The sequence below is a fragment of the Rana temporaria genome, chromosome 5, assembly GCF_905171775.1.
Source record: "Rana temporaria chromosome 5, aRanTem1.1, whole genome shotgun sequence".
NCBI classification, from domain to species: Eukaryota; Metazoa; Chordata; class Amphibia; order Anura; family Ranidae; genus Rana; species Rana temporaria.
The window spans coordinates 200,960,819-200,975,768 of NC_053493.1; the positions used below are offsets into that span (position 1 = coordinate 200,960,819).

The 14,950-nt window shown below is 40.5% G+C and overlaps 1 protein-coding gene across 1 annotated transcript in view; it reads left to right on the top strand.

Moving 5' to 3' along the window:
• Positions 1-14,950, top strand: part of INO80C (INO80 complex subunit C) — a 52,960-nt gene that overhangs the window by 37,710 nt on the left and 300 nt on the right. Inside the window, exon 3 of the mRNA XM_040353477.1 lies at positions 1,503-1,570. Within this exon, the coding sequence (XP_040209411.1) occupies positions 1,503-1,570 (68 nt within the window). The remainder of the gene's footprint in view (positions 1-1,502; positions 1,571-14,950) is intronic.

The following is a 14,950-nucleotide window of genomic DNA, read 5'->3' on the forward strand; positions in this document are numbered from 1 at the left end:
CATTTTGACTCATCAGTCAAGAGCGCCTGTTGCCATTTTTCTGCTTCCCTGTTCCTTTGTTTTCGTGCATAGTTGGGCAGCTTAGCCTTGTTTCCACGTTGAAGGTATGGCTTTTTGACTGCAATTCTACCACGAAGGCCACTTCTGGCCAGAATTCTCTGAACAGTAGATGGGTGTACTGGTTTCTGCCAGTTCCGTGCTGATGGCAATGCTGGACATCTTCCCATGTCAAAGGGATGTAAGCATGATCCATCTGATGCATTGTTTCCTTGGCCAACCACTGCGTCTGTGGTCTCCAACGTTGCCCATTTCTTTGTGCTTTTTCAACAGAGCTTGTACAGCACATCCTAAAAACCCCAGTCCGCGTTGAAATTGTTGCCTAGGAGAGACCTTTCTGATGCAGTCTATCTACCTTGTGTCTTGATGCTGTTCCCAGTCTTGCCATGGTGTATGTCATAGTAAATATATACAGTAATGGCACATGCTGACACATAAGATAAAACGCTTAGCCACAAAAAGTCCTTTGAGCTATGGTAGCTCTGTGTGAGATGAGTCTTTTGGTCTGGGCAGCCTTGCAGGGGGAGCCGAAGCCAGACTCAAGTGCATGCAACAAAAGAGAAACAGAGAGCAGGCGCCACTTAGATAAAACTGTACACTTTAATAATAAAAAAGTCTCAAATCACTCACATAGTGGTTACTGTATGCAGGCATGTGTGGTAGTCCGAATGACAATCAATCCTCAGCTCGTGTGGATGGTCCCTGCAGCTATAGGTGCTGGCTGCGCTTCGCCGCATGTGGGGGTGCCGGTTCACTGTCCAAACGACGGTTTCCGGGTGTCACTGCGGCTACCAGACAGAGAGCTGGAATGCAAACGGCGGGTCTATGCTGGGACGCAGCGTGAGGCGGAGTGACGTCAGGACCAGGATGCAACGCATTTCGGTGCTAGCGCCGTGAGAATGAATGAATGAGAGTGATGAGAATCTGCTGCTGCTTCCTCTGTTACCCCCCCCCCCTTCTGATCCCATTAACAAACCTGTATGCTGGCTGTTTGCCTTTCAAGGTGGTGTAGTTGATCCGACCAATTTAGCCTGCAGTGAGATTACTACGAAGACCACTGCAGCTGCAGAGCCAAGGCGTTTTTATGTATATAGTTACGTACAGTAGTTTGGGGAAAAAGACACAAGTCCATCTAGTTTAATCAATACTTTTTATTATATATGTGTGTGTGTGTGTATGTTTATACTGCTGTAGATCCCCCATCGGCTCCGGACAGAATCTGAGCTGAGGAAAGAGCAGAAACAGACAGGGAAAACCGGAGCATATGTAACTCTAGCAGCTGTTCTGCACTGTGACTAGACACAACGTACAATATGGGTCTAAATTAACAGTCTTATTGTACAGCATGACATTATACAAATGCACACAAATTATTTTAGATTGCAATGTTCTGCTAAATGTATGGTCATGTTAATGTATCTTTCCATTTTTATTTTTTCAATCAGATTTCAATATTGATGCACCACCTTCGTGCAAACCTGCAAAGAAGTATTCTGATATATCAGGACTTCCTGTGAGTATAAGTTACTTGTCTTGAAAACAGACAAATTATGTTAGAAAGGCACTTTGATGTATTTAGTAAATTATTTTATTTCAAGTTTGAATTTTCGATTTTTTTTTTTTTTTTTTTTTTGTAAAATAACTTGCTTCATACATCCAGTCCATAAACCCTTTTTTATTTTATTTCTTATTTATATTTTTCTTCTCCTTGTAGTGTTACTAAATGCACATTGATCCTGCTAGTGATACTGTATAGCATTTGGTTCCTATGGTGGGTCAACAGCACTGCTGAATTGCAGCAATGTTGTCAACCCTCTGATCCACATTTCCTAATCCTATACAGCTGTTATGTCATCCTTGCCGTCTGCTTTTATCTCTTTCACTGCTGGGCCCAGCCTCCCACTTTTTATCTCTGCAAACTTGACCATCTTTACTATTTTTCACTTACAGCTCGGAAAGTTAGTAATCTCTTAACTGTCACTGTTTTATATTGGGAGCTGGTAAGACGGGCTCCCAATCATGTAACCATTGTGACCACCAATTAAAGTGCTTACATGATCAGGAAGACTAGGAAACCCTTAAAGGACTAGTGGTAAGGGGTTAAGCTAAAAACATGGAAGTCCGCTTCATATCTTTTTGCTTTGTGGTAATTAGTAATCTGCATTGTAGTGAATTGCGGTGCAATTAGTTTTGAATAGGACCACCACAGTGCACTAAAGCTGTGTGAAATAACGTGTTCAAGAACCACACATATATATAAATGGGCTCTGTGAGATGTTGTGTACCTAATGTGCATGGTAGCCAATCCGCTTCTAACTTTAGCTTATTCAATAAAGGTGTTCCAAAACTCACAACAGTAAAATCAGTCTGTATATGCAGTAAAGCATGCTTATTATACTCACTGTGGAACCTAAGGGGTTAATCCTCTGCATTGTGTAAAAAGGCTGGTTGATCTTGGCTTCTCTGTCCCCCCCACCGTCTCCTAATAAATTCCTGATAACGCAGTCTATGGAGTCAGGCTGCACCAGCTCAGTTTGGTGTGTTTTGCTAGAGAGAGGAGGCTGCATGTGATTGGCACTGGGTTTTTATTTTTAATTTTTTTTACTTTAAACACCTTTTAACTTGAGTACTTTTACTTTTGTGACAGGTATCATAATAGGCCACCACAGGTTACAAGAAATAAATTTGATGATGGCTTTCGTAGAAGGTAGTGAATATTGCCAACATCTATAGCAGCCGCTTGCGATAATTGCACGCAAATCTGGCAGGCTGGTTGTACCCAAGTTAATCGATCAACTTGGTACATTCAGCCTACCTGTTAATGATTTGAACCATCTATGGCTGGCCTTAGTCCTAGTCTGACTTGCTATGTGGTATTGTTTGGTTTTTGCCCATATTCTGGTGACTATAGGAAATTCTTCTAGGGCTTCAGATTTGAAGGGACATGAGATTCTAAAGCAAACAGTATCCGCTGCTTTTTGAGCCTTCCCTAAAATGTATCGAACACTTAAATGAAAGACAGCTTTCTGTTTTGTTTTTTTGTTTTTTTTTCCCTGACTAAGAAAAACATTTATTTATGTTAACATCACAAGGTGGCTCTGAAAAGCTTTTGATTTCCCTGATATACAAGCAGAGATGGCAATCAAAACATAGTTTAGTTATGTGGCATAAATTTATTTGAAGGCCATGTATCCTGCTTGTACTGTTCAGACATTTTAATGAGACGTAAATATAATTTAGCTGAAGCCATATATTTGCAAGTCATATCCTTTGGGGATGAGCCTGTCTGTTTATGGCACAGAGTATTTTATCACCTTGGTTGGCTGTTTCATAATTACGTAAAACTGTAGGTTGTATTTTAAGTTTTAGTTTATATACACATCATATTTATCTGCTGAATGTTGTTTGTAACTTGTTCATTTTACAGATAATTTGATACGGATGTCAGTCATGTTAAGAATCAGTCTGTCTATAGTCTATACACATTTATTCACTTGTGGTATTTAACTGCTAAACTGTATTGAGCTAAGAATTTGTAAGCTGATTTTTTTTTTTTTAATTTTATTGCAGTTCTTTCTACTTTTTTTCTAATTGTGGCTTCCTCTGGCTGCACTAATTTAAATAAATACTAACATCTGCTGAAGAAAAACATATTGCTATTAATGAAACCGACTCATTGCAGTTGGTTCTCTGCAGCTTCATATAAGACAGCCTGGAATTCAATAAAGCAGTTACTTCACTTTTCTGGCAGTATGGCTCATTTTTAAGATGACCTGTGCCTAATTCATGACAGCCTCGCACCTATTTCAAGATGAACTGCACTATGCTCACATAATTTGTAATAAAAACATCTTTGCCATTCTGAAGCTTTCCTCCAACCACTTTGCATATTATTTTATATATACTGCAATTCTGTACTTGCCAGATATGCTGCAGAAATCTCCCTCTTCTGAGTCAGGCTGCATTCATTTGTGTTTACACAGAGGCACACATCCAGCTCTGCAGCTCTCATTGGCCCTCTTATGACTCACCCCCCTCCCTTCCTGGCAAACTCTCACAAGAGTGAGAGAGAGCTGTGCATGATGTCATAAGCCTAGGCTTTTTGCCAGACAAGAAACAGGAAGTGGGCTGTATAAGGTATTTACTGGCAGAAAATTAAATGTTTTACTATCCAACGTTAAAACAACAAGGGCAGAAGATTTAATGGATGAAAAAATGACTCAAGTTCCGCTTTCAGTAGAAGTATCGACACGTGCCAGAATCCAGTGATTTCTTACTACAACCACTTTTAGAATATGTTACTATGGCTGTGAAATTTTCTAAAACAAAACTAGTGGTAATTAGTTGGTGTGCTGGGGCAAAGGTGTTTTGTGTTCATTATTTTATTAAAGAAGAATTAAAGGCATTAGCGTATTATACTGTACATCAGGGCTTGACAAATGTACTCTGAAAACTAGGCGCCAGCTAAAAAAGTTAGGAGCCAGTTTTTTCTTTGGTATGACTCCGTGACGAGCCCACTCGGAGGAACAGTCCGATTTAACATCTGGGTCATATATAGTCCTTGTGGAGAAGGCTGCACATAGAGGCTGGTGGCACGTTTGGGGGGACGCCTTCTCTCTGAAGCCGGCCCAGAATCGGTATCGGACAATTTATGTACAGGGCTGTATGCCATGCTGTCATACATGGGGCTAACATTGTGTTAAAAGAGAGGAAAACTTGCACTACTGGACTACACTGGGTATCAACAGCCCTGTGAAAAAATTCCAAACCTTTAAATATAAAAAAGGATAAGGGAACAGCTGCTATCCTGTTGATAACATCAAAAAATGTTAGTGTGAAAAAAGGTGTGTGGGGGGGGGCAGCGCTAATCCCATCTATTAGTGGTCTGCAGCACTTGATATTTTTTTGGCATGAAATAGTTGGACTTTATAATTGGACGTTTTCTTTATATATGCACTTTGGTTTATATTAGCACAAGGCACTCTATTAGAGAATGATATATTGTTTTTTGTTGTGAACTAAGCAATATTGTGTTGTGTTTTTTTGCACATGAATTAAGTAATATTTGATACATTGCACAAGGTATAGGTGATATATACATATACTGTACATTTCCATTCTGCAAAAGGAAAATTTAGAAATTAACTATGTAATAAAAAGAAAATATAGAATGTGATAAAGTAGGGAAAAAAATTCTGCATCCAGCTAAAAAAAAAAAAGACACAATTTGCTGTGTGCAGTGTGTGGCCGGGCTGGACACGCTGGCAGGCATGTGATTACCTCTCAGCCTCTCCCCCAGCTAGAAGATCAGGGCGCTCTGGTGCTGGGAGACCAAAACTTCAGATCCCCCCCCCCCCCCCCCCCCATGTTCCCAAACTGGGCCTCTGCCTTCCGCAATAACCTAGGGTAGGGCAGCAGCAGTGGTGATGACAGGCCACTGGGGATCCTCAGCTGGATTTCACTCTGTTGGCTGCTCGCTCCTCCCGCGGTGTCAGCGGCTGCTGCGCCATCCCCGCTACCACCGCTAATCGCGTTACCAGACAGTGCTCTACGAGGTCCCGGGTCACCTCCACTTTCCCAGCCAAGACCCCACAATCTGCCCTATAGCAGAGGCACCCTGTCACTGATAAAAGCCTAGGAGTTGGTGCACAATTTTTTTGTCGCAACAGCACCCTGGCACCTGGGATTTGTCGAGACCTGCTGTACATAGTTACATTGGTCAAGCTTGGACCAATGTCACTATGTATATACCATACCTTGTAGTTCTTATGAATAAATATCAAGTGATATGATTCCGCTGATCTCCATGCTCTAGTGCAGTGTTAATTTTGGAGGAACATTTCGATTTAGTTTTAGTCTTAGGACTAAAATGGCATTTTAGTTTTAGTCCCATTTTGGTCTTCTGCAATTGTTTTAGTCGACTAAATCTTGAGGACATTTTAGTTGACTAAAATCTCCTGTACATTTTGTACCATACCTGGCTGATGCCCTTGGAAGCTGAAACTCACCGAAGTAGACACCACTACTTCAGTGATCTCTATTTGCTTCCAGGTCCCGCGCCAATCAGCTGTTCTCCTTCATTGTGAACATAGGAGGCTGAGTGTTCGGCACAGGCGCCATTAAGAAAACGTGTTGCATCTTCTTAAAGCGGGAGTTCACCCATTTAAAAAAAAAAAAAAAAATCTCCCCTTAGCTTCCTGCTCGTTCGGTCTAGGGGAATCGGCTATTTATATTAAAATATGAGCAGTACTTACCCGTTTTCGAGCTGCATCTTCTTCCGTCGCTTCCGGGTATGGGTCTTCGGGAGCGGGCGTTCCTTCTTGATTGACATTCTTCCGAGAGGCTTCCGACGGTCGCATCCATCGCGTCACTCGTAGCCGAAAGAAGCCGAACGTCGGTGCGGCTCTATACTGCGCCTGCGCACCGACGTTCGGCTTCTTTCGGAAAATCGTGACGCGATGGATGCGACCGTCGGAAGCCTCTCGGAAACCTGTCAATCAAGAAGGACCGCCCATTCCCGAAGCCCATACCCGGAAGCGACGGAGAGGATGCGTCTCGTAAACGGGTAAGTACTGCACATATTTTAAAATAAATAGCCGATTCCCCTAGTAATAACGAGCAGGAATCTAAGGGGGAAAAGTGCCCTCTAAGGGTGAACCCCCGCTTTAAAGAGGAACTGCAGTCTACTGACATAATTTGTATAAAACTTATTTTCCATTCTGAGACAAGAAAAAGGGATGGTCGGTGGGTGTGTTCTACTAGATCAAATGCCACATCCAATATAAGTTACAAAAAATAAATGAATTCCCCCAAGTGGGCTTTAAAGGCATAGATCTAGAAAAATATGTAGAATGCACAGTATTATAATGAAAAAAAAAATTGGAATGTATACAAATCTTTATTAAGACACCAATAATCAAGCATTGAAGCAGATGTCGTTAATCATAATTGACTAAGCTTTGTGGTAATACATCTTGACAGCATGATAGGTGAAGAACCAGAGACATACCTAAAGTTCAGTTCATCAAATTTAGAAATGCTGCAGCATTGGAATTTGTGTTCGGGGGAGGGCAACTCTTAAGAAAAAAATCGAAATTTTGCCCTTCCCCGAGCACAAATTCCAATGCTGCAGCATTTCTAAATTTGACGAATCAAGAATTAGAACAACTCAAAATTCACACTACAAAAAATTCTACTATCAGCCCACGAGAAGCTGCAGCACTTAAACAACTATCAGATAATCATTCCATCACAAATAAAGCTGCAGACAAAGGGGGAACATTGTCATATTAGATAATGAGAAACATATCTCGATGTGCTATAAAATATTAAACCACAATTGGTATAGACGCATTACTAGTGACATTGTGGTAAGATATAACAGAGAATTTTATACCATGGTTGATTCAACATATAAATAGGGCCATAACCAAAGTCACCTGGGACTTTATCAGAACTAATTTCCCAAAAGTACCAACTTTTTACACTTTGTCAAAGGTTCACAAAAACGCTTGTGATCCCCCAGGCAGACCGATAATCTCCGACGGGGGCCCATTAGCGACAATGCCAGTAAACTTGTTGACGAAACCCTAAAACCCCATGTTATTGCTTTAACTTCACATGTAAAGGATGCCATACATATGTTAAAAATTATTGATGACCTCTCTATCTCTGAGCATTCTTTGCTAATAACAATTGATATAGGAACCCTATATACAGGGAGTGCAGAATTATTAGGCAAGTTGAATTTTTGAGGATTAATTTTATTTTTGAACAACAACCATGTTCTCAATGAACCCAAAAAACTCATTAATATCAAAGCTGAATATTTTTGGAAGTAGTTTTTAGTTTGTTTTTAGTTTTAGCTATTTTAGGGGGATATCTGTGTGTGAAGGTGACTATTACTGTGCATAATTATTAGGCAACTTAACAAAAAACAAATATATACCCATTTCAATTATTTATTTTTACCAGTGAAACCAATATAACATCTCAACATTCACAAATATGCATTTCTGACATTCAAAAACAAAACAAAAACAAATCAGTGACCAATATAGCCACCTTTCTTTGCAAGGACACTCAAAGGCCTGCCATCCATGGATTCTGTCAGTGTTTTGATCTGTTCACCATCAACATTGCGTGCAGCAGCAACCACAGCCTCCCAGACACTGTTCAGAGAGGTGTACTGTTTTCCCTCCTTGTAAATCTCACATTTGATGATGGACCACAGGTTCTCAATGGGGTTCAGATCAGGTGAACAAGGAGGCCATGTCATTAGTTTTTCTTCTTTTATACCCTTTCTTGCCAGCCACGCTGTGGAGTACTTGGACGCGTGTGATGGAGCATTGTCCTGCATGAAAATCATGTTTTTCTTGAAGGATGCAGACTTCTTCCTGTACCACTGCTTGAAGAAGGTGTCTTCCAGAAACTGGCAGTAGGACTGGGAGTTGAGCTTGACTCCATCCTCAACCCGAAAAGGCCCCACAAGCTCATCTTTGATGATACCAGCCCAAACCAGTACTCCACCTCCACCTTGCTGGCGTCTGAGTCGGACTGGAGCTCTCTGCCCTTTACCAATCCAGCCAAGGGCCCATCAAGACTCACTCTCATTTCATCAGTCCATAAAACCTTAGAAAAATCATTCTTGAGATATTTCTAGGCCCAGTCTTGACGTTTCAGCTTGTGTGTCTTGTTCAGTGGTCATCGTCTTTCAGCCTTTCTTACCTTGGCCATGTCTCTGAGTATTGCACACCTTGTGCTTTTGGGCACTCCAGTGATGTTGCAGCTCTGAAATATGGCCAAACTGGTGGCAAGTGGCATCTTGGCAGCTGCACGCTTGACTTTTCTCAGTTCATGGGCAGTTATTTTGCGCCTTGGTTTTTCCACACGCTTCTTGCGACCCTGTTGACTATTTTGAATGAAACGCTTGATTGTTCGATGATCACGCTTCAGAAGCTTTGCAATTTTAAGAGTGCTGCATCCCTCTGCAAGATATCTCACTATTTTTGACTTTTCTGAGCCTGTCAAGTCCTTCTTTTGACCCATTTTGCCAAAGGAAAGGAAGTTGCCTAATAATTATGCACACCTGATATAGGGTGTTGATGTCATTAGACCACACCCCTTCTCATTACAGAGATGCACATCACCTAATATGCTTAATTGGTAGTAGGCTTTCGAGCCTATACAGCTTGGAGTAAGACAACATGCATAAAGAGGATGATGTGGTCAAAATACTCATTTGCCTAATAATTCTGCACTGCCTGTAGTTCAATCCCGCACGACAAAGGGATAACAGCAATTAAACACACTTTGTGTAAAGCAATCACACCTGATGGGGCTTACAACAAATTCATCATTTCTATACTTGACTTCATTCTTGAACACAACTACTTCACTTTTAATGGGTCCCACTACCTCCAGAGACAGGGTGTTTTAGCGATGGGGACTTGTGTGCCCCATCGTACGTCAACCTGTATCTTGGGGGAGTGGGAGCAAATTCTCTTCACAGACAACGATATGGCGATGTATACAGACCATATTGCGGCGTGGTACCATTACATTGATGACATTTCCGTCGTATGGAATGGCCCACCAGATCTTTTGGGCCAATTCATTGTGAGACTAAACAAGAATGACTTAAATTTGGGTTTCACTATGATTTTTGCTTAAAATTGTATTTCTTTCTTAGACATTAAAATATATCGAGGAAATCACCAAAACCTTTGTAGCAGTCTTTTCAGAAAACCAAAAGCCCTAATGAATTCCATACCACATGGACAATACTTACGAGTAAGACGTAATTTCTCTGATGAAACAACATAAAATTGAAGCAAATAAATTACAGCACAGACTGCTACAAAGAGGCTATTCACACTTTATTTAAACAAGCCTATAAACAAGCTATGGTCAAAACAAAAGACTCTTACATTCACCAAAAAACTAACAAAGACACTAACTGTTTGAGAATAATTACTAAATTTACTAATCAACAAGAGAAAATAAAATCTATTGTATCCAAGTACTGGCATATGTTATCCTTGGACCCACTCTTCGGTCAATTTGTCCCCCAACATCCATCCTTTACCTTTTGTAACAAGCAAATTTAAAGGGGAATTTCGAAAAGATTCTTGCAAACGTAGTGGTGCCTTTTATATGTGGCGCCTGCAGTTATTTAAAATTCATGTGAACTACCAGGAATCATATTCTCCCCAATGTCCAACTCTTTCGGGCAAAAGATTTTGCAAATTGCAGGACAATAGGCGTTATTTATCTTTTGTGCTGCGATTGCAGGTGCTTCTATGTTGGGAAGGCCAAGCTGGAGTTCTGGAGACGTGCATACAGGCACATCAGAAGTATGCAGGTCTCCGATCCAGAACTCCCGCTTGGTCGGCATACATCAATAGTACATGGAGGAAAATTCCCCAAGGTTAAATTTGCTTCAAACCCTTTCTTGAGGGTTTCACCTCGGGTGGCATGAAAAAATATGTAAACAACGTTGATATTTTGTAAAAATGATTTGTTCATATTTCATTCTATCCAAATTTCCATTTCAATATAGCCCTATGTTCTTCATTGTGATGTGCCTGTTGAGTATGGACACACTACTTGTAAGAACATTTTTGTATCATATCCCTATGGTTATTTACCCAGGGAGACGACATTGATCTTTTTATAGTAAAAAACATGACATTATGCTCTAAAGTATTGTTTGACTGCTATATTGTAATTAGTGCACAACTTTTATTTATAATAATTATTCTTTCTTTTCTTCCTCACTTTTTTTTTTTTTTTTTGTTTTTTTTCAGTTCCTCAATGTTTGTTCGCCACTATTTATATATTGCTTTTATTTCCTTGGTCTTTACAATATACTTTTTGTCCTCTAGGGGGCAAATTTGTGCTTGGCACAATTCCTATACACTTAAATCATACACAGGAGAGAGCGGGACCCGGCAGTGTTAGGATGGGCAGTGCTTTGCCTCCCGGCACGCGCATACCCATGTTTTATAACCTGAGGCACACTTGTTTCGAGCACATGGGCCTCCATAGCACTTGTCCTCCATCTTTGCTCCTCTGGTGGGCATGCACATTTCCGGCGGAGAAGCTGTATGTGCCGGTGGGTCGCACGCGCCTCCTCCTATCCCACTGCGCTGATGTCACACACATGCGAGGTTGGTGTGATTGGGTGCATGCGCGGCTCAGGGGGTGTGGCAGAGGACAACACGGCCTCTCACACAACAATCAACACAGATTTCCAAACACTCAAATACTCCAGATTAGAGCTCCGTTCACACTGAGGCGTTTTTCAGGCGGTATAGTGCTGAAAAACTCCTGCCCCAGCATTCTCAATGTGAAATCCCGAGGGCTTTCACACTGAGGCGATGCGCTGGCAGGAGAGAAACAAAATCTCCTGCAAGCAGCATCTTTGGAGCAGTGTGTATACCACTCCTTCACTGCTCCTTCCCATTTAAAACAATGGAAAACCGCGGTAATACTGCCCGCAATGCGCCGCTGCAGGCAGTATTAACCCTTTTTCGGCCGCTAGCGGGGGTTAATACCGCACCGCTATTTTTAGCGCCGCTATACCGCCACAGCACCTCCACTGCCCCGTGTGAAAGGGGCCTGACGCAGTCTTGGCATTCACACCTTTCAGGCTGGATGTCAGGACTGTTTGCTCTCCAAAACTGTTTGAACTTAAGGTATGTCTCTGGTTCTTCACCTATCATGCTGTCAAGATGTAAAGGATAATTTAATATATAACATTTATTTACTATATGATACTAGATTTACATGTCAAAATATAAATATATATACTATCAGTTAAGTTGTAGGTTTTTCTGCCGACCTCAGTGTCTTTGTACCTACCCCTCTGGCATGTCGAGCAATCCACTTATATAGGTCTTACGAAATATCTTAACAGACTATAACAATTTTTCTTCATCATTCATCATTGAGGAACACTACCTTTTTTTCTTTCTACTTTTGGTTTTAACTACAAAAACGATACTTGGAATAATTTTATGTTAACACCAAACAATGCATGTAAGTGTTTACAACAAGTAATGCGCAATTCAACTGACTCAAAAATAATGTTACCTGAATATACATTTTTATACAGTGTTGTAGATTTATGCCTATGTCTGTTAAAAACACACCCCTGAAGAAAAAGTTGTTTACTTTGAAACGCGTCGGGTGAAAGACGACATCTGCTTCTATGCTTGATTATAGGTGTTCTAATACAGATTTGGATACATTCCGATTATTTTTTTATCTTGTTGTATAAATAAATATTTTTTCATTATAATACTGTGCATTCTACATATTTTTCTAGATCTATGCCTTTTTAAAGTCCATCTGGGAGAATTAATTTCTTATTTTCCATTCTGAAGCTTCCCTCCAACCACTTTGCATGTTATTTTATATATACTGTGATTCTGTACTTGCCAAATATGCTGCAGAAATCTCCCCCCACTAAGTCGGTCTGCATCCATTTTAACTGTGGGCAGCTGAAGCTGCTGCATGTTCACTTCCTGAATTTACAAAGAGGTACGTCTCAGCTCTGCAGCTTTCATTGGCCCTCTTAGGACTCACCCCCCCTCCCTTTCTGGCAAACTTTCACAATAATGAGAGAGCTGTGCATGATGTCATAAGCCTAGGCTAATGACCAGACGAACAGGAAGTGGGCTGTATAAGGTATTTACTGGCAGAAAAAAAAATGTTTTACTATCCAAAGTTAAAACAAGAGCAGACAATTTAATAGGTGGAAAAAATTACTGAAGTTCAACTTTAAAGGAACAATAGCCCCCTATTAACAACACCTATGTATATGACTGTTAGAAGGGTGCTTAACAGATTTTATCAGTCAGTATCCTTTTTCTAGTGAGAGCTTGGGACAGTCATGGCAAATTTCAAAATTGCTCTCTACCTTGACCAATTAGAGAATGTGTTGCATTAATTCAGAATGAGCAACCAACCTCTTGTGTTCACAGTGCATCCGGCTGGCTGCTTTATTTTTATTTTTTTTCTTTACACAGGATTTGGGTATTCTTTGTAAAGTGATATTTCACCGCATTCACTAAGCTCTTGGCAAAATGTATCTTGGAAAATGAACAACCTACAGTATTTATTTATCTTTTAGTAAATACATGCTAGTGTTCCAAACACCTACTTTTTTGGTGTTAGTGTTAGCCCTAGTTTATCGTTCATGAGAAGAGCAGGGGCCATGGCATCCGACCAGTTTTGGTGACAGCAGCTGTTGTCAGTCATTCTCCACAGGGTTTTACAGGAGGCATGTTCGCATCCAGCATCCAGGTTCTAAAAGAGGTTGTTCTTAAAGAATGGAAAAAGATAGATGTTGCAAACTTTTCATTGAGATATTGATTAAAATCATACTTTTCAAAAGGGGTGTACTCATCTATGCTGAGCACTGTATATGTCTTTGGAAAGGTGCAGTGATATCGGGATCATGGCTGCAGCCATAATTGTGGTATAATTTTTTAGAGCAGACGATAAGCTTTCATGTAAATGTGATCCAAGTGGTTCTACAGGGAGCACGAGACCAATGCTACCTGTCACATCCGATGCACTAGAAAGAGTGGGAGGAACTTCCATTGTTCTCTTCCCCCCCCCCCCCTCCGAAAGTTAGAAACCTGAAAGCAGGGATTTCATCACTTTAGGTTTTGGTTGGTTGTTACTACCTTTTTTAAAGCAGCCAATCAAACCGTTTTATCAGCAGCTTTGCAGAACAAAGAAGAGATCTGGGGGCCAAAAGATCCTAGACCTTTCCATAAAGAGAACCTGTATGTCCCCATGCTATTACAAGGGTTGTTGGTCATCCCTTGTAATAGCAATATTGTTTAATTAAAAAAAAAATTAAAGCAGAACTTTATACATAGCAACAGTTTCATAAAAAGTACTGTTCTTTAATAAAAGAACTTGCATTCCAGATTAATATTTATGCTACCAAAATTAGTGTTCATGATCTAAATTGTCTCCAGCTTTGCTACTGTTGCTTCTTGCTGGAGACCGCCATTTTGTTGAAACCCAGAGCAGTTACTTCCTTATTAGAAACTCTCCTCTCTCCTTGCTCTCAAAAACTGGTTTTCTTTTCTCCCTCCCTAATCTTCAGCAATAGTAAATCTTAAAGCTGTCAGCTGATCGGCTTCTAGTGGCTCTAATTTTAGGCACAGTGCTGAGGATAGAGAGCAACTGAGCATGTGCAGAGCAGGGTACAATACTGGATTTTAAACTGTATAGGCACTTCTTTTTATTTTTACATGGCTATACCTGCAAAGGGGGCGAGTTTGAACTATCCGTATTTAATTTTCAGTCTAAAGTTCAACTTTAAAGAGATTAAATCACCCCTGTCCCCCCATCTCGTGCACAAATGTGAATGTGGGCCTAGGTCCCATGTGCATATGTAAACAGTGATTGCAACACACATTTGAGGTATCACTGTGAACGTCAGAGTGAGAGCAATAGTTCTAGCACCAGACATCTTGTATAACTCTACCTGTGAAGGCTTTTAAAGGGGATGTCTATGGATAATTTAATGTACCATAGTTTTCCCCTATTCCAGACATGCGCAAATTTAAAGTGTGAAATGTTGGGTATCGATTTACTTTTAGATTTGACAAAAAACGAGGTATTTTATATTGTGTTTGTGTGCAGTAACATTCATTAAAGTGTATTTTTTTCTTGAAAATATGCATTTGATAAACTGCTGCCCAATTATTGTGTGACACACAAAATTGTGAAACCCGCCCTTTTATTCTCCAAGGACTTTACTTTTTGAAAATATATGATGTTTTGGGGTTCTAAGTAATTTTCCAGCAAATGCAGATTTTTATGTGTGAGAAATTTCAGAATTGGCCTGGTTGGCAAGTGGTTAAGT